This window comes from Melanerpes formicivorus, unplaced genomic scaffold (genome assembly GCF_026170545.1).
Source record: "Melanerpes formicivorus ecotype bairdi unplaced genomic scaffold, bMelFor1.0.p_v2 SCAF_84, whole genome shotgun sequence".
NCBI classification, from domain to species: domain Eukaryota; kingdom Metazoa; phylum Chordata; class Aves; order Piciformes; family Picidae; genus Melanerpes; species Melanerpes formicivorus.
Window position 1 is genome coordinate 2,600,061 of NW_027142436.1, and position 23,152 is coordinate 2,623,212.

Here is a 23,152-nt window from a genome sequence, read left to right on the forward strand (position 1 = left end):
GCTGTCAGTGCTCCTGTTGAAGGTTTGTGGCACTGCTTTTATTACATTGAATAGCAGAACACAGGTGGGGCAGAGGGTGGAGCAGCCATGCATCAGCTCATGCTCCTTGTTGATTTGAGTGGGCCAGGGAAGCACATGGAGAGATTGTCTCTCATTGCACTAAGCTGTACCTTTGGTGCATAATACAATATAAATACAGGCCCTCACTTCCTGGCCAAGCATAGTAATATGGTTTTACTTGGTTACAGTTTGATGCAACAAGGCAGGTGATGATTGTGAGTTTACTTTATTTTTACTTCTAGAATATGCTGCCTGTGATGTATTTTTAAATAGAAAAAAAAAACCCAAGGATTATTTTGCAGTTGCTTTGTTCCACTTGTGCAGCCATCATACCTGAGAGGAACATTGTGAGTAAGCCCATTCAGCACCTATGCAGGGAGTTTCCTTACAACAGGAAAGCAAGGAGAGCACCTAAGCTATTATAACAACATTTAAGCCTTTACATGTGCATTCCTCTGAGCTAGGTACAGAGCAAAGAAGTGTTGGTACCCTCAGTGTGCAGGGGAAGGGTCTCCAGCTGACAGAAGCATTTGGTCTTGGCACAAGCCAACCTCATGAAGTTCAATAAGAGCAAGTGCAGGGTCCTGCAGCTGGGTCGAGGCAATCCCAGGCACAAATCCAGGCTGGGCAGGGACTGGCTGGAAAGTAGCCCTGAGGAGAGAGACTTGGGGGTGCTGGTGGACAAAAAGCTCAACATGAGCTCTCAATGTGCACTTGTAGCCCACAAAGCCAATCAGATCCTGGGCTGCATCAGGAGAAGTGTGGCCAGCAGGTCGAGGGAGGTGATCCTCCCCCTCTACTCAGCCCTGGTGAGACCCCACCTGGAGTACTGTGTCCAGTTCTGGAGCCCCTATTACAAGAGGGATGTGGAGGTGCTGGAAGGTGTCCAGAGAAGGGCCACAAGGATGATCAGAGGGCTGGAGCACCTCTCCTGTGAGGACAGACTGAAGGAGTTGGGGCTGTTCAGTCTGGAGAAGAGAAGGCTCTGAGGTGACCTCATTGTGGCCTTCCAGTATCTGAAGGGGGCTCCAAGAAGGCTGGGGAGGGACTGCTCAGGATCTCAGGTAGTGATAGGACTAGGGGGAATGGAATGAAGCTGGAGGTGGGGAGATTCAGGCTGGAGGGGAGGAGGAAGTTCTTCCCCATGAGAGTGGTGAAGCCCTGGAATGGGTTGTCCAGGGAGGTGGTTGGGGCCCTGTCCCTGGAGGTGTTTAAGCCCAGGCTGGATGAGGCTGTGGCCAGGCTGATGTAGTGTGGGGTGTCCCTGCCCATGGCAGGGGGCTTGGAACTAGATGATCCTTGTGGTCCCTTCCAGCCCTGAATGAAACTATGAAACTATGAAACACACCAGTAAGTAGCTCACTCAGATTTCACAGAGTCACAGAACGTTAGAGGTTGGAAGGAACCTCCAGAGATCACCAAGTCCAACCCCCCTGCTAAAAGCAGGATCACCCAGGGTAGTCCACACAGGAAAGCATCCAGGCAGGTTTTGAAAGTCTCCAGAGAAGGAGACTCCACACCCCCTGGGGCAGCCTGTTCCAGTGCTTCCTCACCCTCACTGTAAAGAAGTTTCTGCTTCTGTGTTCAAGTTTGTACCTTGTGGTAGTTTAGGCTGGGTGCCTTCTGCTGCTGCCACACAAGATACACCTTTGCTGCCCCAGGTGTCCAGCCCCGTGGGTGGACACAGGAAGCTGCCTATTTCATTCCCATAATGTCCTGCTCCCTATAAATCCATCAGCAAGGTCTCACACTTCCTCTTTCTTCCCTCACTGCTCCCATGGGAGATGCTCCCTGTCTGGTAATGGAAGGGGAGTTATCTCAAGGCCTCTTAGGCCTGGCTGTGCCTAATGCCAGGAGGAGAAGGGGGAAGGGCAATCTCAGATCTGGCCAGCTGAGGTTAGCCTAACAGTGGAGGGGGGGAAGAAAGAGCCCTGGGGGTTTTGGGTGTACCCTCAGGTGGGGAGAGGGGAAGTGCTGGGATGCTCTGGGTATGCTTTGGGATCTCTTTTGTCACTGTGCTTGTAGCTCTCTGTAAACCACTCACTGCTTTTCCATTGAAACTTTCCATCACTTCTGCAGTCCCTTTGTGTGAGTCTCATTTTTCTGCCCCGGTGGGAGGCAAGGAGGATCTGCCTCAAGCCACCACATACCTGTTGTTCTTTGGCTTATTGCTGTGCACCACTGAGAAGAGATTGGCCCCCTCCACTTGGCACCCACCCCTCAGATGTTTATAGAGATTGATCAGATCCCTCTGTCTTCTCAAGACTAAACAGCCCCAGGGCTCTCAGTCTCTCTTCATAGGGGAGATGCTCACGTCCCCTAATCATCCTCCTGGCTCTCTGTTGGGCTCTCTCTAGCGGGTCCCTGTCTCTTGGATTGGGGAGCCCATGACTGAACACAATACTCCAGGTGTGGTCTCACCAGGGCAGAGTAGAGGGGGAGGATAACCTCCTTAGACCTGCTGGACACACTTTTCTTGATTTGCACTGAGCAAACTTCTTTCTTTTGGGTGGCTGCTTGGTGGCCTGAGGCCTGATCCGAGGCAAGCAGAGCAGGGCTTGGGAAAAGAGCTCCCAGTACTTGGTAGTGCTGGCAGATTTTACATGTTGATGTAGCTACCTGGGCATTTCTAATCTGTGTTTTCTGACCTAGGTGATAAAGGAGTTGCTAACTTTTCCTTCAGATGAGCTCCATGCTTGCACAGCTGACAAAGGCAGATCTGTATTTTCAGGTTTTCTCTAGACTGTGTCATAGAGAATAGAACATAACAGAATAGAATAGAATAGAATAGAATAGAATAGAATAGAATAGAATAGAATAGAATAGAATAGAATAGACCAGACCGGGTTGGAAGAGACCTTCAAGATCATCGTGTCCAACCTATCATCCAACACCACCTAAGCAACTAAACCATGCAACCAAGCACCCTGTCAAGTCTTCTCCTGAACACCTCCAGTGATGGTGACTCCACCACCTCCCCAGGCAGCCCATTCCAATGGGCAATCACTCTCTCTGTGTAGAACTTCCTCCTAACCTCCAGCCTAAACCTCCCCTGGTGCAGCCTGAGACTGTGTCCTCTTGTTCTGGTGCTGGCTGCCTGGGAGAAAAGACCAACCTCTGCCTGTCTACAACCTCCCTTCAGGTAGTTGTAGAGAGCAATAAGGTCACCCCTGAGTCTCCTCCTCTCCAGGCTGAGCAACCCCAGCTCCCTCAGCCTCTCCTCACAGGGCTGTGTTCCAAGCCCCTCACCAACTTTGTTGCCCTTCTCTGGACATGCTCCAGCAACTCAACCTCCTTCCTGAACTGAGGGGCCCAGAACTGGACACAGGACTCAAGGTGTGGCCTAACCAGTGCAGTGTACAGGGGCAGAATGACCTCCCTGCTCCTGCTGGCCGCATTGTTCCTGATGCAGGCCAGGATGCCATTGGCCCTCCTGGCCACCTGGGCACACTGCTGGCTCATGTTCAGCCTACCATCAACCAGCACCCCCAGGTCCCTCTCTGCCTGGCTGCTCTCCAGCCACTCTGACCCCAGCCTTTAGCACTGCCTGGGGTTGCTGTGGCCAATGTGCAGAACCTGGCACTTAGATGTGTTCAATCTCCTGCCCTTGGACTCTGCCCATCTGTCCAGCCTGTCGAGGTCCCTCTGCAGAGCCTCTCTGCCCTCCAGCAGATCAACTCCTGCCCCCAGCTTGGTGTCATCAGCAAATTTACTGATGATGGACTCAATGCCCTCATCCAGATCATCAATAAATATATTAAAGAGCACAGGGCCCAGCACTGATCCCTGGGGCACACCACTAGTGACTGGCTGCCAGCTGGATGTGGCAACCTGCTTCCAGTTCACACAGGAAGCAGGGAATGAGATATTTCTTCTCCACACTCACCAGATGTACTCTTGCAATCCAGTATGTATTTTCTAAGGATCTACAAGCAAGTTGTCTAATGTCAGCCTTGATGTGAATTAAATATTGATATCTTTCAAGCAATTTTAGGTTAGTTTTTCCCTTTGTTTCAGGTAGTCATGGTGTTGGGCCAACACTGATTCTTCTTTCCCACAAAATTAACTTAATCCTGCCTGCTGTAATTGATCTCTTCTACTGATAATTTCTCTGCTTAGTTGCCATGATTGTATGGGATGCTGCAGGGCCAGGTCTGCTTTAGTGTGGCCAGCAGGTCTGGAGATGTGATTGCCCCCCTCTGCTTGGCACTGGTGAGACCATAACTTGAGTATTATTTTCAGTTTTGTGCCACTCACTACATGAAGGACGTTGAGGTGCTAGAACACGTCCAGAGAAGAGTAACTGAGCTGATGAAGGGCCTTGAACACAAGTCTTATGAGGAATGGCTGAGGGAACTGGGACTGTTCAGTCTTCAGAAGAGGAGGCTGAGGGGAGACCTCACTGCCCTCTATGACTGCCTCAAAGCAGGTAGGAGTGAGGTGGGAATCAGTCTCTTCTCACATGCAGCAAGTGACAGGACAAGAGGAAATGGCTAAAGTTGTACCAGGGGGGGGAAAATTCCTTCACAGAAAGTGTTACCAAGCATTGGAACAGGCTACCCATGGAAGTGGTGGGGTCACCATACCTAGATGTGTACATGGATGTGGCGCTTAGGGACGTGGTTTAGTGCCAGTGGATTAGCAGGTGGGATTGTGAGCTCTGGGCCAGTGGTTGGACTTCATGGTCTTGAAGGTCTCTCAACCTCACCAGTTCTATGCTTCTGCAGGTCAGACATTGTTTTATAAAGTCTACTCAACAAAGGTCAACCCTGTATGGCCCCTTTCCTCCAGATTAACTTCATGCAGCTATTACATCTCATGTGCTACACCATCAGCATGACGGAGACTGTCCATTGCTGACATTTTCTGTTGGCTCATCACTGCCTTCAGGCACCAGGGTCCTTCCAGGGCTGCCTTATCTCCCTGTCAGGCCTTTTCTTTGCCCTTTGGTGATGCTGTGAAAACAAGACACAAGCAGGAGGAGAGTAACCTCATACAACCTGAGATCAGCAGTTTTATAAATGCCTTAGTCCCGAATCGATGGCTGCAGCTCAGTAAGCAAGACTGCTTGCTTAGCTTACCTATGCACTTCCATCCCTCAAGATGTTTGGATTTCTGTTGAGCACTTGGTTCAGTGGCCTCACTTGTAGTGCTAGCTTTACACTGATCAAGCAATTGCCCTAAATGAAGTGTTCCTGTAAATTACCAATGTGCTTTCAGCCCTTTCTCTTATGGCAGTAAGCTGTAACAGGGAATGTCATTTTCATTAGGCAGAGCATTCAAGGTACAAGAGCCCTGTGATAAGAAGTTACTGTTTGTTTATTGTTAGCATAGCTGCTTGTAAATAGTTCTTACATTTGTCACGCTCTGATTGGAATGGAATGGAATGGAATGGAATGGAATGGAATGGAATAGAATAGAGTAGAATAGAGTAGAATAGACCAGATTGGAAGAGACCTTCAAGATCATCATGTCCAACCTATCATCCAACACCACCTAATCAACTAAACCATGCAACCAAGAACCCTATCAAGTCTCCTCCTAAACACCTCCAGTGATGGTGACTCCACCACCTCCCCGGGCAGCACATTCCAATGGGCAATCACTCTCTCTGTGTAGCACTTCCTCCTAACCTCCAGCCTAAACCAGCCCCTGGCACAGCCTGAGACTGTGTTCTCTTGTTCTGGTGCTGCTTGCCTGGGAGAAGAGACCAACCTCTGCCAGTCTACAACCTCCCTTCAGGTAGTTGTAGAGAGCAATAAGGTCACCCCTGAGTCTCCTCTTCTCCAGGCTAAACAATTTGGTTTTTACTTAGTACTGTGAAGAGACAGCATAGAGAGACCACAGAATTGCAGAGGGACCTCAACCGACTGGACAGATGGGCAGAGTCCAACAGGATGGCATTCAACAAGTCCAAGTGCTTGGTGCTGTACTTTGGCCACAGCAACCCCATGCAGAGCTACAGGCTGGGGTCAGAGTGGCTGAGAGCTCCCAAACAGAGAGGGACCTGGGGGTACTGATTGACAGCCGCCTAAACATGAGCCAGCAGTGTGCCCAGGTGGCCAAGAGGGCCAATGGCATCCTGGCCTGCATCAGGAACAGTGTGGCCAGCAGGAGCAGGGAAGTCATTCTGCCCTGTACTCTGCATTGGTTAGGCCACACCTTGAGTCCTGTGTCCAGTTCTGGGCCCCTCAGTTTAAGAAGGACATTGAGGCACTTGAATGTGTCCAGAGAAGGGCAACAAGGCTGGGGAGAGGCCTTGAGCACAGCCCTGTGAGGAGAGGCTGAGGGAGCTGGGGTTGTTTAGCCTGGAGAAGAGGAGGCTCAGGGGTGACCTCATTGCTCTCTACAACTACCTGAAGGGAGGTTGTAGCCAGGAAGGGGATTGGTCTCTTCTCCCAGGCAACCAGCACCAGAACAAGAGGACACAGTGTCAAGCTGTGCCAGGGGAAGTTTAGGCTGGAGGTGAGGAGAAAGTTCTTCACTGAGAGAGTTGTTGGCCATTGGAATGTGCTGCCCAGGGAGGTGGTGGAGTCACCATCCCTGGAGGTGTTCAAGAGGAGATTGGATGTGGCACTTGGTGCCATGGTCTAGTCATGAGGTCTGTGGTGACAGGTTGGACTTGATGATCTTTGAGGTCTCTTCCAACCTTGGTGATACTGTGGTACTGTGAATTGCTGCAATGCTTTGGGAACTTAAAGTGGTTTAGAGGATGACAAGGAAAAATATTCCCTGTAAAAGTGTGTTGCAGGTGGAATGGGGGCTGTGAATAATTCATCCTCAAAGAATTCTTCACATTTTACAAATTAATTAATTTGGATATTTAAGCATCTCCTATTCATGGCCACTCCAAGGTACCTCAGGCGAGAATAAGGTTGGGAAAATAAATTACAGTGCTTCACCTTTTTACCCAAATGTTTGCTTTCTGGTGATTGATGACATCTGTCTGAAACCCTGGTTTAAATCCTCTACTTGTTACAATGTAAAGCTTTGATGCCCAAGAGCCTGCTAGCACCAAAAGGCTGGAGAAAGAGTTCCACTGCATGCAAAAACCTAAATCTAAGAACCACAATTAGACTGATACAGAAATCTTCCTGAAATTCGAGCTTTAGAAGAGAGGAAGTTAATTCCCCTCCCTGCTCAGCGTGTCTTTCTATGTGTAACATGGGTCTCTCTCTGCTCAGTGAGAGACAGATTCTCACCTCAGGATCCTGCCAGCAAGCAGCAGCTTTTCCAGCCCTGCCCTTGGGATGTTCCTGCTATTTGGGGGAGTTAGCTCTTTAGTCTCCTGTTTCTTGTTGGTCTCTTGTCCCAGGCAACCAGTACCAGAACAAGAGGACACAGTCTCAGGCTGCGCCAGGGGAGGTTTAGGCTGGAGGTTAGGAGGAAGTGCTACACAGAGAGAGTGATTGCCCATTGGAATGGGCTGCCTGGGGAGGTGGTGGAGTCACCATCACTGGAGGTGTTCAGGAGGAGACTTGATAGGGTGTTTGGTTGCATGGGTTAGTTGGTTGGGTGGTGTTGGATGATAGGTTGGACATGATGATCTTGAAGGTCTCTTCCAACCTGGTCTATTCTATTCTATTCTATTCTATTCTATTCTATTCTATTCTATTCTATTCTATTCTATTCTATTCTATTCCATTCCATTCCATTCCATTCCATTCCATTCCATTCCATTCCATTCCATTCCATTCCATTCCATTCTATTCTTGCAGCTGTAATGAAAAGGGGCTCGTGGCTCTCGTGTTTTGATTGGCATCTCTAATGCTCTTAACAAATAATTACAAGTGGAGGTGTTTAAGCCCAGGCTGGCTGAGGCTGTGGCCAGGCTGATGTAGTGTGGGGTGTCCCTGCCCATGGCAGGGGGGTTGGAACTAGATGATCCTTGTGGTCCCTTCCAACCCTGACTGATACTATGATGATACTTTGAAGTGGAAAATGCCCTAAAATCTTTGCAAGTGTTATCTTTAAGGAATTGTTCACACCATATTTAAAGAGGCCATGCTGGGAGTACCTGAGTAGATCCTTAATCATAAGGATAGTGCTGTCCTCACACATGCCAAGCTGGATGCATTACATTCAAATAGTCTCTTTGCACAGCACTTTGAAGAGGTAGCTCTTTTACCTTGCTTCTGGGTGATGATGCATCTTTATTTGCAATGCTGGTACAGGCTGTACCCAGAGGGTGGTAATAAATGCCTCTTTCTCAAACTGGCAACCTGTCACCAGCAGGGTCCCCCAGGGATCAATATTGGGCCCAACGCTGCTTAATATCTTCATTAATGTGCTGCTTGGAGCTTTAGCTGGAGTTTGAAAGCTCAAATGATAACAGATTGAGATTCCTCCTCCCTCCCTTTCCCTGGGAAGAAAATGAAAAATAACAAACAAAAAAAAAATGAAAAGGGGAGGGGAAAGGGAAGGTAAATTCACACAAGAAATTGTCTGGAGTTGATTTGGAAGTGGGAGAGGAAAATTTTAAACAATATATATATATATGTATATACACACACACCAACAATAGGGAGGGCTCACAAAGGCAAGGGATAAGAATAAATAGGAAAATATACAAACCTGAGCTCAGATGGCCTGGTATTCCCTGGATGGAAGTGGATTCAGTCCTTTAGAAAGCCTGGATGCAGCTTGGAAAAAAGGCCCCAAGCACGTGGCCAGTGCAGGAAGCAGCAGCAGCAGCTGATGACCTCTCTCGAACAGGAGAGGCAAGAAAGAGAGAGCAGTGGAATAGAATAGAATAGAATAGAATAGAATAGAATAGAATAGAATAGAATAGAATAGAATAGAATAGACCAGACCAGACCAGGTTGGAAGAGACCTTCGTGACTCCACCACCTCCCTGGGCAGCACATTCCAATGGCCAATCTCTCTTTCTATCAATGAACAACTTCTTCCTAACATCCAGCCTAAACCTCCCCTGGCACAGCTTCCGACTGTGTCCTCTGGTGCTGGCTGCCTGGGAGAAGAGACCAACCCCCACCTGGCTACAACTTCCCTTCAGGGAGTTGTAGACAGCAAGAAGGTCTCCCCTGAGCCTCCTCTTCTCCAGGCTAAGCAACCCCAGCTCCCTCAGCCTCTCCTCACAGGGCTGTGCTCCAGACCCCTCCCCAGCTTTGTTGCCCTTCTCTGGACACCTTCCAGCAACTCAACATCTTTCCTAGACTGAGGGTCCCAGTTGAGTAAATGTTTTGAGTAAAAGTAAAAGCTGTCTGGCCTTTTTATAGGCTTGCTGGACAGGAAGGGGGAGTGGAATAGACCTTCTTTCACCCAGGGAACCCCTCCTCCTGGGAGGGGGAAAACCACATCTCGCTCTGCCCACCTGGATCAAGTTTCTTTTGCCCACCTGGGGTCTGGGTTCTTTCAACCTCCATCCAGGATAGGTGTAACCCAGCACAATTAATGATTCAGATATTGGAATTAAGAGCACACTCTGATGAAGTTTGCTGACAACACATAAATAAGTGGGCAAGGTGATACCCCAGAAGGGAGAGCCACCCTCCAGGAAGATCTTAACAGGCTGGTTGAGCAGGCAAGAAGGAACTGTATGAAGTTTAAAGAGGCCAAATGCAGGGTCTAGCACCTGGGAACACATAACCCAGGAATGCAGCATTGTGGAGAGGGACCTGGGGGAGGGTCTTGAAGGACAAAAGGCTCAATGTGTAAGCAGTGTGCTGCCATGGCAAAGCAAGCCAACAGGATGCTGAGTTGCATTAAGGTGGCTATCACAGGCAGGGATAAAGATGTCATGCTCCCACTCTGCTCAGTGCCAGTCAGGCTGCACCTTGAGCACTGTGTACAAGAAGGATGTGGACAAGCTGTGAAGGGTCCAGAGAAGGGCCACAAGAATGATCAGGGAACTGGAAGGCCTGTCATATGAAGGAAGGCTGAGACAACTGGGTTTTGTTCAGCCTTGATAAGGCAAAGCTTAGGAGAGTCCTCATAGCCAGGTACAAGTACATCAAGGGCAGCTGTCATGAGGAGGGAGACTCCCTTTTCACAAAGCATCCATGAATAATACTTTTGAAAGCTTTTGTCTCTGTTCTAAAAGTAAATGAACAAACACTGAGGTTTCATATTTTGCTGGCTTTCATTTTACATTGGGAATGGAATGGAATGGAATGGAATGGAATGGAATGGAATGGAATGGAATGGAATGGAATAGAATAGAATAGAATAGAATAGAATAGAATAGAATAGAATAGAATAGAATAGAATAGAATAGAATAGAATAGAATAGAATAGAATAGAATAGAATGGAATGGAATGGAATAGAATAGAATAGAATAGAATAGAATAGAATAGAATAGAATAGAATAGAATAGAATAGAATAGAATAGAATAGAATAGAATAGAATAGAATAGAATAGAATAGAATAGAATTAACCAGGTTGGAAGAGACCTTCAAGATCATCGTGTCCAACCTATCATCCAACACCACCCAACCAACTAAACGATACAACCAAGCACCCCATCAAGTCTCCTCCTGAACACCTCCAGTGATGGTGACTCCACCACCTCCCCAGGCAGCCCCTTCCAATGGGCAATCACTCTCTCTGTGTAGCACTTCCTCCTAACCTCCAGCCTAAACCTCCCCTATGTGTAGCTCTCAGCTGCAGACCTGGGAAGGGAGAAGCAATGCTGCTTCTGACTGACAGATTCACCCTTTTTAATCTGTTTGTTTGGATTTCTTTTCCTTTCCTAATAGCAGCTGTGGCAGAAATAGTGCCAGGCAGGTTTAAGAAGTCTTCACTGTTCATTCAAATTCAGCAGTAGCACAAACATAGTTCTTTTGATTTCAGCTCAATTACTCCCAGAGTCAAATAGATACACACGAGACCAGGAGTAATGCCTAAAATCTCAGGCTCTCTTTCCACTGACTGACTCTGCTGGAAAACTAGCAGAGGGCAAAGATTTGTGTTGATGGATGAAGCAGAAAGCATAGCTATGAAACTTCTGTTTAGAAGCAAAAATGTTTAAGGTAGAATTACAGTCAGGCAGCATCACAAAACCCTCCCAGGAAATACAGAGTGAAGTTACCAGCATCATCCTGCTTACATCATGTGATATATATGCAGGGGAAACAATGCTCCTGATCTACACTGCAGAGTATCTAGAGAGCTGCTAATGTCATGGTTAGGCAGCATTAAATGAGTTTCTGGCTCCAAAGACAAGAGGGAGAATCCATGCAGGCAGGCATACCCAGCATGGGTACCTGCCCCCACGGAGCATTGACTGGCTGTTGTAAATAACACAGCAGGCTTTATTTCTTACAACCTTAACATGAAGCAAAGAGTTTGGGCATCATTGATTGTGCTAGTGGGTGCTTCATAAAAGCTATAGGAGAGGCCTGTCTTCTGAGCTACCAATGAAAGTATTTGTTTCCAGCTTATCTGATTAATAGGAAGAAGTATGCTCAGTGTCCTTGGCCTTATCATAGATTGAATCGATCTCTTATTCTTCAGGAACATCCTTGTTGACACACAGCTTCCCTCAGTGCCATCAAGCATGAAAGTAAAATGATTTTATCAGTGGTAAACTGTAGTTCCAGGAAAAGAAAGGACACACAAAAGCCACTTTTGTAACCCATATATGGGGTCAGGGAGCAGTGTAATGCCCCAGAAATCCATGAGGAATTAGTTGGGGACCTGCTGAGCCACTTGGACACTCACAAGTCCGTGGGACCGGATGGGATCCATCCTAGGGTGCTGAGAGAGCTGGCAGATGAGCTGGCCAAGCCACACTCCATCATTTTCCTCCAGTCATGGCTCACCAGAGAGGTCCCAGGTGACTGAAACTGGCCAATGTGGTCCCCATCCACAAGAAGGGTCGGATGGAGGAACCTGGAAACTCCAGGCCTGGCAGCCTGACCTCAGTGCCAGGGAAAGTGATGGAGCAGATTATCCTGGTGGCAATTACTGCGCACCTGAAGGATGGCCAAGGGCTCAGGCCCAGCCAGCATGGATTTAGGAAGGGCAGGTCCTGCCTGACCAACCTGATCTGCTTCTATGATCAGGTGACTGCCTGGTGGATGTAGGGCAGGCTGTGGATGTGGTCTACCTGGACTTCAGCAAGGCCTTTGACACCGTCCCCCATAGCAAACTGCTGTCTAAGCTGTCAGCCCCTGGCTTGGACAGCAGCACTCTGAGCTGGGTTAGGAACTGGCTGGAGGCTGAGCCCAGAGAGTGGTGGTGAATGGTGCCACAGCCAGCTGGCAGCCAGGCACCAGTGGTGTGCCCCAGGGATCAGTGCTGGGCCACATCCTCTTCAATATCTTCATTGATGATCTGGATGAGGGGATTGAGTCAGTCATCAGCAAATTTGCAGGTGACACCAAGCTGGGAGCAGATGTTGGTCAGTTAGAGGGCAGAAGGGCTCTGCAGAGGGACCTTGCCAGGCTGGGCAGATGGGCAGAGGCCAACAGGATGGCATTCAACAAGGCCAAGTGCCAGGGGCTGCACTTTGGCCACAGCAACCCCAGGCAGAGCTACAGGCTGGGGTCAGAGTGGCTGGAGAGCTCCCAAACAGAGAGGGACCTGGGGGTGCTGATTGACAGCTGCCTAAACATGAGCCAGCAGTGTGCCCAGGTGGCCAAGAAGGCCAATGGCATCCTGGCCTGCATTAGGAATAGTGTGGCCAGCAGGAACAGGGAAGTCAGTGTGCCCTGTGCTCAGCACTGGTTAGGCCACACCTTGAGTCCTGTGTCCAGTTCTGGGCCCCTCAGTTTAAGAAGGACATTGAGAGACTTGAATGTGTCCAGAGAAGGGCAACAAGGCTGGGGAGAGGCCTTGAGCACAGCCCTGTGAGGAGAGGCTGAGGGAGCTGGGGCTGTTTAGCCTGGAGAAGAGGAGGCTCAGGGGAGACCTCATTGCCCTCTACAACTACCTTAAGGGTGGTTGTAGCCAGGAAGGGGTTGGTCTCTTTTCTCTAGCAACCGGCACCAGAACAAGAGGACACAGTCTCAAGCTGTGCCAGGGGAAGTTTAGGCTGGAGGTGAGGAGAAAGTTCTTCACTGAGAGAGTCATTGGTCATTGGAATGTGCTGCCCAGGCAGGTGGTGGAGTCTTTGTCCCTGGAGGTGTTCAAGAGGGGATTGGATGTGGCACTTGGTGCCATGGTCTAGTCACGAGCTCTGTGGTGACAGGTTGGACTTGATGATCTTTGAGGTCTCTTCCACCCTTGGTGATACTGTGATACTGTGATCTATCTGCTGAATAAAACTCATTGGCATTATAAAAAACACTTAAGAGAGCTTTCTGCTCTCAGTGATGCTAATCTCGGTGAGTTGCAGTCACAGTGTGCTGCAGATGATGGTCTTGAACTGTTGTCTGTCCATTTCTGGTTTTTCTCAGCAGGGATAAGTACTCCTTAGAAAGCCACAAGTGTAAGCTTGCTCCAGGATGGTACCATTAAAGTTCATGTAAGTAGGCTACTATGTTGGACATCTGTTAATGTCTTTAGCTGGAAGCTACTTCATGTCTACTAAAGAGGAAGCTTTTGCAGTTACTGCCAGTGTACTTGGCTATAGTTCAGGTCTGGAACTTGTGGCTAAGGACTTTGTCCTCTTCACTCTTGTTTCCAGATGCTGCATGGGACAGCTTCCGAGTTGTCCTTACAGTGTTCTCCTTATAAATGCCTCCTATTGTATAGTAACACTTAGATTTCTGAGTGTTTGGACCTTACCTGCACTGGAAGGAAATGTATAGCAGAAAGTAAGTTCAGCCTGGAGCTGTTTTTGTTGGCTGAGGCTCATAATGCAACAAGGTGGCTTCTTGAACATACAGGCTCTGGGAATCTGCTTCACATGGGGTGGAAGATGAGGATGTTTAGCTGAGACTTTGAGGGCTGTATGTGCATTTGCTGGCAGAATTTGTTGCTTGTTCTTCAGCATGGCACTGGCATGCCTCTGTTTCTTCACAGCCAAGAAAGAACAACATGTGGAGGCAGAAGAGTAGCAGCAAAAAAAGCCTGTCACTTGCTTGCCATATGTATTCTTTTGCAATTGGTTTTGCTGTGTTCTACATACTGCATCTTGCTTCACCACCCTTGCAGTTATCCCTGAATGCATGGCTGTAGGTGGTTTGATAACCCTGGTTTGAGTGCTCCCACACAACTGCCAAGAAGCCATTACAATTCTCTGCATCAGCTCTTCTTCCCCAGGCCTGTTTGTTAGCAGCAGCAGTTTACATATCAGGAGCTGAACTGGAAGCATGGAAGAGTTTAGGAAAGCACCAGAGCTGAATTTAAGCACTTGAATAGATTTTAAACACAGGAGCCTTGATAAACCTTTAGGCTAAGATTTCTAGTATTAGAAATTATCCTGGGTTTGAAGAAGAGAAGCTACAGCAAATAACATATACACTCCTGTATTTTTAATGGCCTGTCTGTGTTTGGTATATACCAGGAGCTAAACTCTAGCAGTTGCTCTATCAACTGATGGCCCCTCCCCAGGAAAAAGGGGAGGTTGGGAAGAGGAGAATAGATCCATGGGTCTTCTTGCCCAGGTGGCCAAGAAGGCCAATGGCATCCTGACCTGCATGAGAAATAGTGTGGCCAGCAGGAGCAGGGAGGTCATTCTGCCCTGTACTCAGCACTGCTTGGGCCACACCTTGAGTCCTGTGTCCAGTTCTGGGCTACTCAATTTAAGAAGGACATTGAGACTCTTGAGCATGCCCAGAGAAGGGCAACAAGGCTGGGGGGAGGCCTCGAGCACAGCCCTGTGAGGAGAGGCTGAGGGAGCTGGGGATTTACCAAGGGCATTCTATGATGCCACAACTGAATGGGTAGCTGCAGGCAGACCAGTGGATGTAGTCTACCTTGACCTTAGCAAGGCCTTTGACACCATCTCCCGTGACATCCTAGTGAGCAAGCTCTGGAAGTGTGGGATGGAAGGGCAGACAGTGAGGTGGGTTAGGAACTGGTTACAATATAGAGTCCAAAGAGTGGTGGTCAGCGGTCCCAGGTCCAGTTGGAGAGCTGTGACTACTGGAGTCTCCCAGGTATCAGTGCTGGGTCCAGTGCTGTTCAACACCTTCATCAATGACATTGATGAGGGGACAGAGAGTCTGCTCAGCAAGTTTGCTGATGATACCAAACTGGAAGGCTTGGCTGATACAGCTGAAGGCTGTGAGGCCATCTGGTGAGACCTGGACAGACTGAAGAGCTGGGCAAGAGGAACCTAATGAGGTTCAGCAAGGACAAGTGCAGAGTCCTGCAGCTGGGAAGGAATAATAAACTGCACCAGCACAGGTGAGGAGGGGATCTGCTGGAGAGCAGCCCTGTGGAGAAGGACCTGGTGGATAACAAGTTATCCATGGGACAGCAATGTGCCCTGGTGGCCAAGAGGGCCAATGGGATCCTGGAGTACATTAGGAGGAGGGTGTCCAGCAGATTGAGGAAGGTTCTCCTCCCCCTCTACTGTGCCCTGGTGAGACCTTAACTACTGTGTTCAGTTTGGGGTTCCTCAGTTCAAGAGGGACAGGGATCTGCTGGGGAGGGTCCAGCAGAGGGCTATGAGGATGATTAGGGGACTGGAGCACTGCCTGGTGAGGAGAGGCTGAGGGACCTGGGGCTGTTTAGTCTGGGAAAGAGAAGATTTAGAGGGGATTTAATAAATGTTTATAACTATCTGAGGGCTGGGGGTCAGGAGGGAGGGGACAGGCTCTGCTCACTTGCTCCCTGAGATAGGACAAGGAGCAATGGATGTAAGCTGCGGCACAGGAGGTTCCACCACAACTCAAGGAGGAACTTCTTTATTGTAAGGGTCACAGACACTGGAACAGGCTGCCCAGAGAGGTTGTGGAGTTTCCTTCTCTGGAGACTTTCAAGGCCTGTCTGGATGTGTTCCTCTGTGACCTGAGCTAGAGTGTATGGTCCTGCTGTGGCAGGGGGTTGGACTCAGTGGTCTCTTTGGGTCCCTTCCAACCCCTGACATCCTGTGAGCCTGATCTAGAACACAAGGCACATGGTAAGCAGAGTTTGGAGATTAGTACAGCATAGCTGAGGATGCAGTGGTTTAGGATGATAAGGTAAAGCTGGGGAACCACAAGAAAGAAGAGATCCTTGAATGATGTTTGGGAGTAGGAGCAAAACAGGAGCCAGCAAAGGCAAAAGGAGGTGTTTCCTCAGAACTGTGGATCCAAAATCAGCAGTACTGTTTGGCTGCTTGGGTTTACAAGGAGCAACTGTTAAGCAAAGGAAAGACTCCTGTGAATTTGCCTTGTAAGAGAGCAGCTCATGCTGCTGTTTGCTCAGAGGTCACATACAAGGGCGACACAGAGGTCATGGTGCTGGGCAGAGTTTGATATTGTGTCCTTGCTGGATTAGTGTTGCTTGATGTGTCACTCTTACAACATCACATCTGGAGACCAAGTTCTTAAGTCTTTTCAACAAGTTTGTTTTATATGCACTCCTGAAGTGGAAGTGAAGAGTGAAAACAGTTTAAAGACCCCCTGCTTGTTTCAGGCTGCCCTTGGGCCACTTCTAAGGTGTGGATGCACTTGTGCAAACTTATCTTGCATGGGCTGGAGCCAATACAGGGTTGTACAGAAGAGCCTGGTCTGTTTGCTTCATTTGCTCCCAGCACAGCACCACAGGCATTTCCCCATGCTTGGCAGACATGGATGATGTTGCTGTATGGCAAGGAAGAGCCAGCAGGGCAGAGATGCTCTCCCTTTCACCCTGGCTCAGAACAGGCTGCTTCCCACCCATGCAGCAAGAAATGCTTTGGGATCTCTGCAGCTCCTCCTAGAATAACAAGATTACATTTTTTAAAAGCTCCCCTTTTCTCTCAGCCATAGAGGCTCACTTGGTCCTTCCCCTTCCATTCCATCTTAATCAGACCAGGAGGAGGTAATCTGCTGCATGCAGCCCCTGGCACCTGTGACTGTAAAGGAGACTGCCTGTGTTCCAGGAGGATTCACTTGCAGCCTGGAGAGACAATCAGATCCTGGGCTGCAGCAGGAGAAGTGTGGCCAGCAGGTCAAGGGAGGTGATCCTCCCCCTCTGCTCAGCTCTGCTGAGACCCCACCTGGAGTACTGCCTCCAGGTCTGGAGCCCCTATTCCAAGAGGGATGTGGAGGTGCTGGAAGGTGTCCAGAGCAGGGCCAGAAGGATGAGCAGAGGGCTGGAGCACCTCTCCTGTGAGGACAGACTGAAGGAGTTGGGGCTGTTCAGTCTGGAGAAGAGAAGGCTCTGAGGTGACCTCATTGTGGCCTTCCAGTATCTGAAGGGGGCTACAGGAAGGCTGGGGAGGGACTGCTCAGGATCTCAGGTAGTGATAGGACTAGGGGGAATGGAATGAAGCTGGAGGTGGGGAGATTCAGGCTGGAGGGGAGGAGGAAGTTCTTCCCCATGAGAGTGGTGAAGCCCTGGAATGGGTTGTCCAGGGAGGTGGTTGAGGCCCTGTCCCTGGAGGTGTTTAAGCCCAGGCTGGACGAGGCTCTGGGCAGGCTGATGTAGTGTGGGGTGTCCCTGCCCATGGCAGGGGGGTTGGAACTAGATGATCCTTGTGGTCCCTTCCAACCCTGACTGATACTATGATGCTATGATACTAGGATTTACTGCAAACCTGATGATAGCAGCCTTGTTCAGCTCCCTGAGCCCAGGTCATGGGCACTACCTAGGAATCTTACAATAAATCCAAGGCATCTAAGGACGATTTCCCATACATCCCTGTGTAGCTCTACAAAATCTCTTATACATTGGCAGGGGATAACAAGTCAAACTGAAGGCTACTAGTGGCACATTTTCTGTATGCCAAAGCTTTAAAGTATTCAAAAATGCAGACTATACATCTAGCAAGATTTCCAAAAGTGCCCTTTGAAAAATGAGCAACACAAAAAGCAGGCAGCTCCAGACTCACTCCTGTTTTACCTTCCTGGCTCTCTTTGTATAGAGTTGCCACCACAACTGCTGCCAAAATAGGTAGGTTTTTATTACACCGCTTGCCATTGGCATTCAACAAGTCCAAGTGCCAGCTGATGCACATTGGCCACAGCAACCCTATGCAGAGCTACAGGCTGGGGTCAGAGTGGCTGGAAAGCTCCCAAACAGAGAGGGACCTGTGGGTACTGGTTGATAGTAGGCTGAACATGAGCCAGCAGTGTGCCCAGGTAGCCAAGAAGGCCAATGGCATCCTGGCCTGCATCAGGAACAGTGTGGCAAGCAGGAGCAGGGAAGCCAGCATGGATTTAGGAAGGGCAGGTCCTGCCTCTCCAACCTGATCTCCTTCTATGCCCAGGTGACTGCCTGGTGGATGTGGGGCAGGCTGTGGATGTGGTCTGCCTGGACTTCAGCAAGGCCTTTGACACCGTCCCCCATAGCAAACTGCTGTCTAAGCTGTCAGCCCCTGGCTTGGACAGCAGCACTCTGAGCTGGGTTAGGAACTGGATGGAGGCTGAGCCCAGAGAGTGGTGGTGAATGGTGCCACATCCAGCTGGCAGCCAGGCACCAGTGGTGTACCCCAGGGATCAGTGCTGGGCCCCATCCTCTTCAATATCTTCATTGATGATCTGGATGAGGGGATTGAGTCAGTCAACAGCAAATTTGCAGGTGACACCAAGCTGGGAGCAGATGTTGGTCAGTTAGAGGGCAGAAGGGCTCTGCAGAGGGACCTCGACTGACTGGACAGATGGGCAGAGTCCAACAGGATGGCATTCAACAAGTCCAAGTGCCAGGTGCTGCACTTTGGCCACAACAACCCCATGCAGAGCTATAGGCTGGGGTCAGAGTGGCTGAGAGCTCCCAAACAGAGAGGGACCTGGGGGTGCTGATTGATAGCTGCCTAAACATGAGCCAGCAGTGTGCCCAGATGGCCAAGAAGGCCAATGGCATCCTGGCCTGCATTAGGAAGAGTGTGGCCAGCAGGAGCAGGGAAGTCATTGTGCCCTGTGCTCAACACTGGTTAGGCCACACCTTGAGTCCTGTGTCCAGTTCTGAGCCCCTCAGTTTAAGAAGGACATTGAGACACTTGAAGGTGTCCAGAGAAGGGCAACAAGGCTGGGGAGGGGTCTGGAGCACAGCCCTGTGAGGAGAGGCTGAGGGAGCTGGGGTTGCTTAGCCTGGAGAAGAGGAGGCTCAGGGGAGACCTTCTTGCTGTCTACAACTGCCTGAAGGGAGGTTGTAGCCAGGTGGGGGTTGGTCTCTTCTCCCAGGCAAGCAGAACAAGAGGACACAGTCTCAGGCTGCACCAGGGGAAGTCTAGGCTGAAGGTGAGGAAAAAGTTCTTCCCAGAGAGAGTAGTTAACCATTGGAATGTGCTGCCCAGGGAGGTGGTGGAGTCACCATCCCTCGAAGTGTTCAAGAGGGGATTGGATGTGGCACTTGGTGCCATGGTTTAGTAGTCATGAGGTGTTGGGTGACAGGTTGGACTTGATGATCTCTGAGGTCTCTTCTAACCTTGGTGATACTGTGATACTTCCATGTAGAGTTTTATCAGAGACAAAGTACAGCTGCACTTTAGCTTGCTATTGGAGGTGAAATCCAATCCACAGTAGCCTAATTCCCCTGAAGAAGAAGGAGACAATTTTATTGTTAACAATCCCTTGGGTGTACAGCAGCTGAGGGTTTTGGAGGGGGGGTTGTTTTTCAGAAGATCACAGGATGCTAGGGGTTGGAAGGGACCTGCAAAAGGCATTGAGTCCAAACCCCTAGCAAAGCAGGGGTGGGTATTTGTTTGTTGGTTGGTTGGGTTTGTTTGTTTGTTTGTTTGTTTGTTTGTTTTTTCCTGTGTGGAAATTTAATATTATAATGTTGTGAGGCCAAGAGGTTAATCTTTGTAAATGACCCCATGAAAATCATCCAGGTTACAAGACTGGATCTCACCACAAAACAAGCACAGCATAATTAGTGGTTTGTGAAGCAGACACACAGCTCTTCCTGGAGGGGAGAAATGAAATTAACTTCTCCTGGACCTGTTCCAGGGTGGAGAGGCTCTCAAAGCACAGGGGAGGGGAAGGGCAGGATTGAGAAGCGAGCCAGGCTGTTAAGCTAAGGCTCAAGTGGACATTAGCAAAATTAAAAAGCTGCTAGCCTGGCACCAGCTTGAAGCTTGGACAGAGCCAGCCTGCAAATACTTCATGAACATACTTTCAGAAGAAGCTGTTCTTCAAGTATCATGCTGTGGAAAGGTTATGGCTTCTCTTTGTCTCTTCTTCAGGGTAATGCCAGCAGGTTCCTTCAGACCAGAGTCCACTCCAAGAGTAGAGGCCAAGAATAGAATAGAATAGAATAGAATAGACCAGGTTGGAAGAGACCTTCAAGATCATCGTGTCCAACCTATCATCCAACACCACCTAATCAACTAAACCATGCAGCCAAGCACCCTGTCAAGTCTCCTCCTGAACACCTCCAGTGATGGTGACTCTACCACCTCCCCAGGCAGCCCATTCCAATGGGCAATCACTCTCGCTGTGTAAAACTTCCTCCTGACCTCCAGCCTAAACCTCCCCTGGCACAGCCTGAGACTGTGTCCTCTTGTTCTGGTGCTGGCTGCCTGGCAGAAGAGACCAACCTCTGCCTGTCTACAACCCCCCTTCAGGTAGTTGTAGAGAGCAATAAGGTCACCCCTGAGTCTCCTCTTCTCCAGGCTAAGCAACCCCAGCTCCCTCAGCCTCTCCTCACAGGGCTGTGTTCCAAGCCCCTCACCAACTTTGTTGCCCTTCTCTGGCCACCTTCCAGCAACTCAACCTCCTTCCTAAACTGAGGGGCTCAGAACTGGACACAGGACTCAAGGTGTGGCCTAACCAGTGCAGTGTAGAGGGGCAGAATGACCTCCCTGCTCCTGCTGGCCACACTGTTCCTGATGCAGGCCAGGATGCCATTGGCCCTCCTGGCTGCCTGGGCACACTGCAGGCTCATGTTCAGCCTACCATCGACCAGCACCCCCAGGTCCCTCTCTGCCTGGCTGCTCTCAGCCACTCTGACCCCAGCCTGTAGCACTGCATGGGGTTGTTGTGGCCAATGTGCAGAACCTGGCACTTGGATGTGTTCAATCTCCTGCCCTTGGACTCTGCCCATCTGTCCAGCCTGTCGAGGTCCCTCTGCAGAGCCTCTCTACCCTCCAGCAGATCAACTCCTGTCCCCAGCTTGGTGTCATGCACAAATTTACTGATGATGGACTCAATGCCCTCATCCAGATCATCAATAAAGATGTTAAAGAGGATGGGGCCCAGCGCTGATCCCTGGGGGGACTCCACTACTGACTGGCTGCCAGCTGGCTGTGGCACCATTCACCACCACTCTCTGGGCTCAGCCTCCAGCCAGTTCCTAACCCAGCTCAGAGTGCTGCTGTCCAAGCCATGGGCTGACAGCTTGGCCAGGCCACCAAAAACCCCCTCAAGCACCTTTCTCCTTGCATTCTTCCCCCAGACAAAGCACACTGGAAAACATTAGGGGCTAATGCTGAGGATTTCAGCCAGTAAAGTGGAAATGTCATAAATTGTAAGGAGAGGATAAGGATAGAAACAGGGAATAGAGGTGCCAGGAAAGGTATCAAGAAAACAGTTCACCTGATTCCAGCAGTCTGTAGATGCTGATTTCTCTAGTGATCCCACAACTCCACTGGAAAGCAACAGACCTTTGGGCTTGTGACCTCCTGCTTAACTGCTTTTAGCTGTTAGAAGGTCAAGTGAAAATACAGCAACTTACACTAAAAATAATTTAGCTAGCAGCAAAACATGTCATTTCCCCAGCAAAGACTTTATATATTGGAGAAGGCCATCTTATTAGTTGACAAGCAATCTAGCAGGAGCAGATCAGGCAAATAGGGCTGCCTGCCCTGCACCGGCACAGTGCTGTTCTGACCCCACCAGCTGCTGCGGGGCTGCAGAGTGCACACATCAACTCTTACCCCTTGCTGCAGGGTATCAAAGACAGCCTTAATCAGAGGTCCCCCCAGACCCTTTCTGCAGAACAGGTAGCTGGGTTTGTTCTGCTGTTTAGTGAGCTGAGCTGTGGCTGTGCATCCCTTTGTGCAGTGCCACGGCCAGCTTAAGGCGGCAGAGGTTCGGGGATGGGCTCAGTGGGTAAAGCCACTACAAAGGGGGGGATTGAAACAGACCTCTTCAACGTGGCAAGTATCGAGTGGAGCTGCAGAGCAGGGACAAAGCTGGCTGAGTCCCCTGAAAACAGAAAAGGCTGAGTCCCCTGAAAACAGAAAAGACTGAGTCTGCAGGGGTCAGATATCCCTGAAGCCTGATTTCCCTTTTGGAACTTTGTGGGCTGGCTCTGCTTCACTTCTGAGACTGACTTGCTAATAAAATTAATTAGAAGCATCCTAACTTGGTCATTCCAGCAGTGCTTGTGCTTGAAGCAGTCATTAATTATGCTGACTGGGATTGTCTGTCTTTCTATTTACAGGCTGGCCCTGGGCAACGCTGACTGTTCTCGGGTTCCTCTACTGCTACTCTCAGGTTGGAATCGAATGGGAGCAGACCCGTGCTGTCAACTAGCAGTGATGCAAACCCATGGCTTGTAAAGACAGGAGGATGGCCTTCCTGCCCTGTAAAGACAGGAGGATGGCCTTCCTGCCCTGTAAAGACAGGAGGATGGCCTTCCTGCCCTGCAGATCTTAGCTGGAGGAGGATGCACCACACCAAGCCTTTGGCCGACGTGTTAAAACCGAAAGCTCAGTGAATGGATTGTGGATTGCAAACACAGGAATTAAACCAGGAGCAGTGCTGGGCTGCAGCCAGGGGTGGGGATCAATCCTGAAGCATTGCCAGTGGTGTTATTTTTATTGAAAAAAAATAAAATATGTAGAAAACTCCTCCCTGTGACTCTGTGTGTTGGGCACATGCATTTCAGGACAGGTATTTTGTATCTGTTGATGGGTTGTGGGGTTCTACAGTATCACAGAATCACCAAGGTTGGAAGAGACCTCAAAGATCATCAAGTCCAACCTGTCACCACAGACCTCATGACTAGACCATGGCACCAAGTGCCATATCCAATCCCCTCTTGAACACCTCCAGGGATGGGGACTCCATCACCTCCCTGGGCAGCACATTCCAATGACTAACAACTCTCTCTGTGAAGAACTTTCTCCTCACCTCCAGCCTAAACCTCCCCTGGCACAGCTT

At 49.6% G+C, this 23,152-nt stretch overlaps 1 protein-coding gene across 3 annotated transcripts in view; it reads left to right on the forward strand.

Moving 5' to 3' along the window:
• Nucleotides 1-22,831, forward strand: part of HHAT (hedgehog acyltransferase) — a 272,236-nt gene extending 249,405 nt beyond the window's left edge. For all 3 annotated transcript variants that reach the window (XM_068165118.1, XM_068165116.1, XM_068165117.1), the window contains one exon: nt 22,431-22,831. In XM_068165118.1, coding sequence (XP_068021219.1) covers nt 22,431-22,522 — 92 coding nt within the window. In that variant the 3' untranslated portion in view covers nt 22,523-22,831. The remainder of the gene's footprint in view (nt 1-22,430) is intronic.
• Nucleotides 22,832-23,152: the final 321 nt, after the last annotated feature.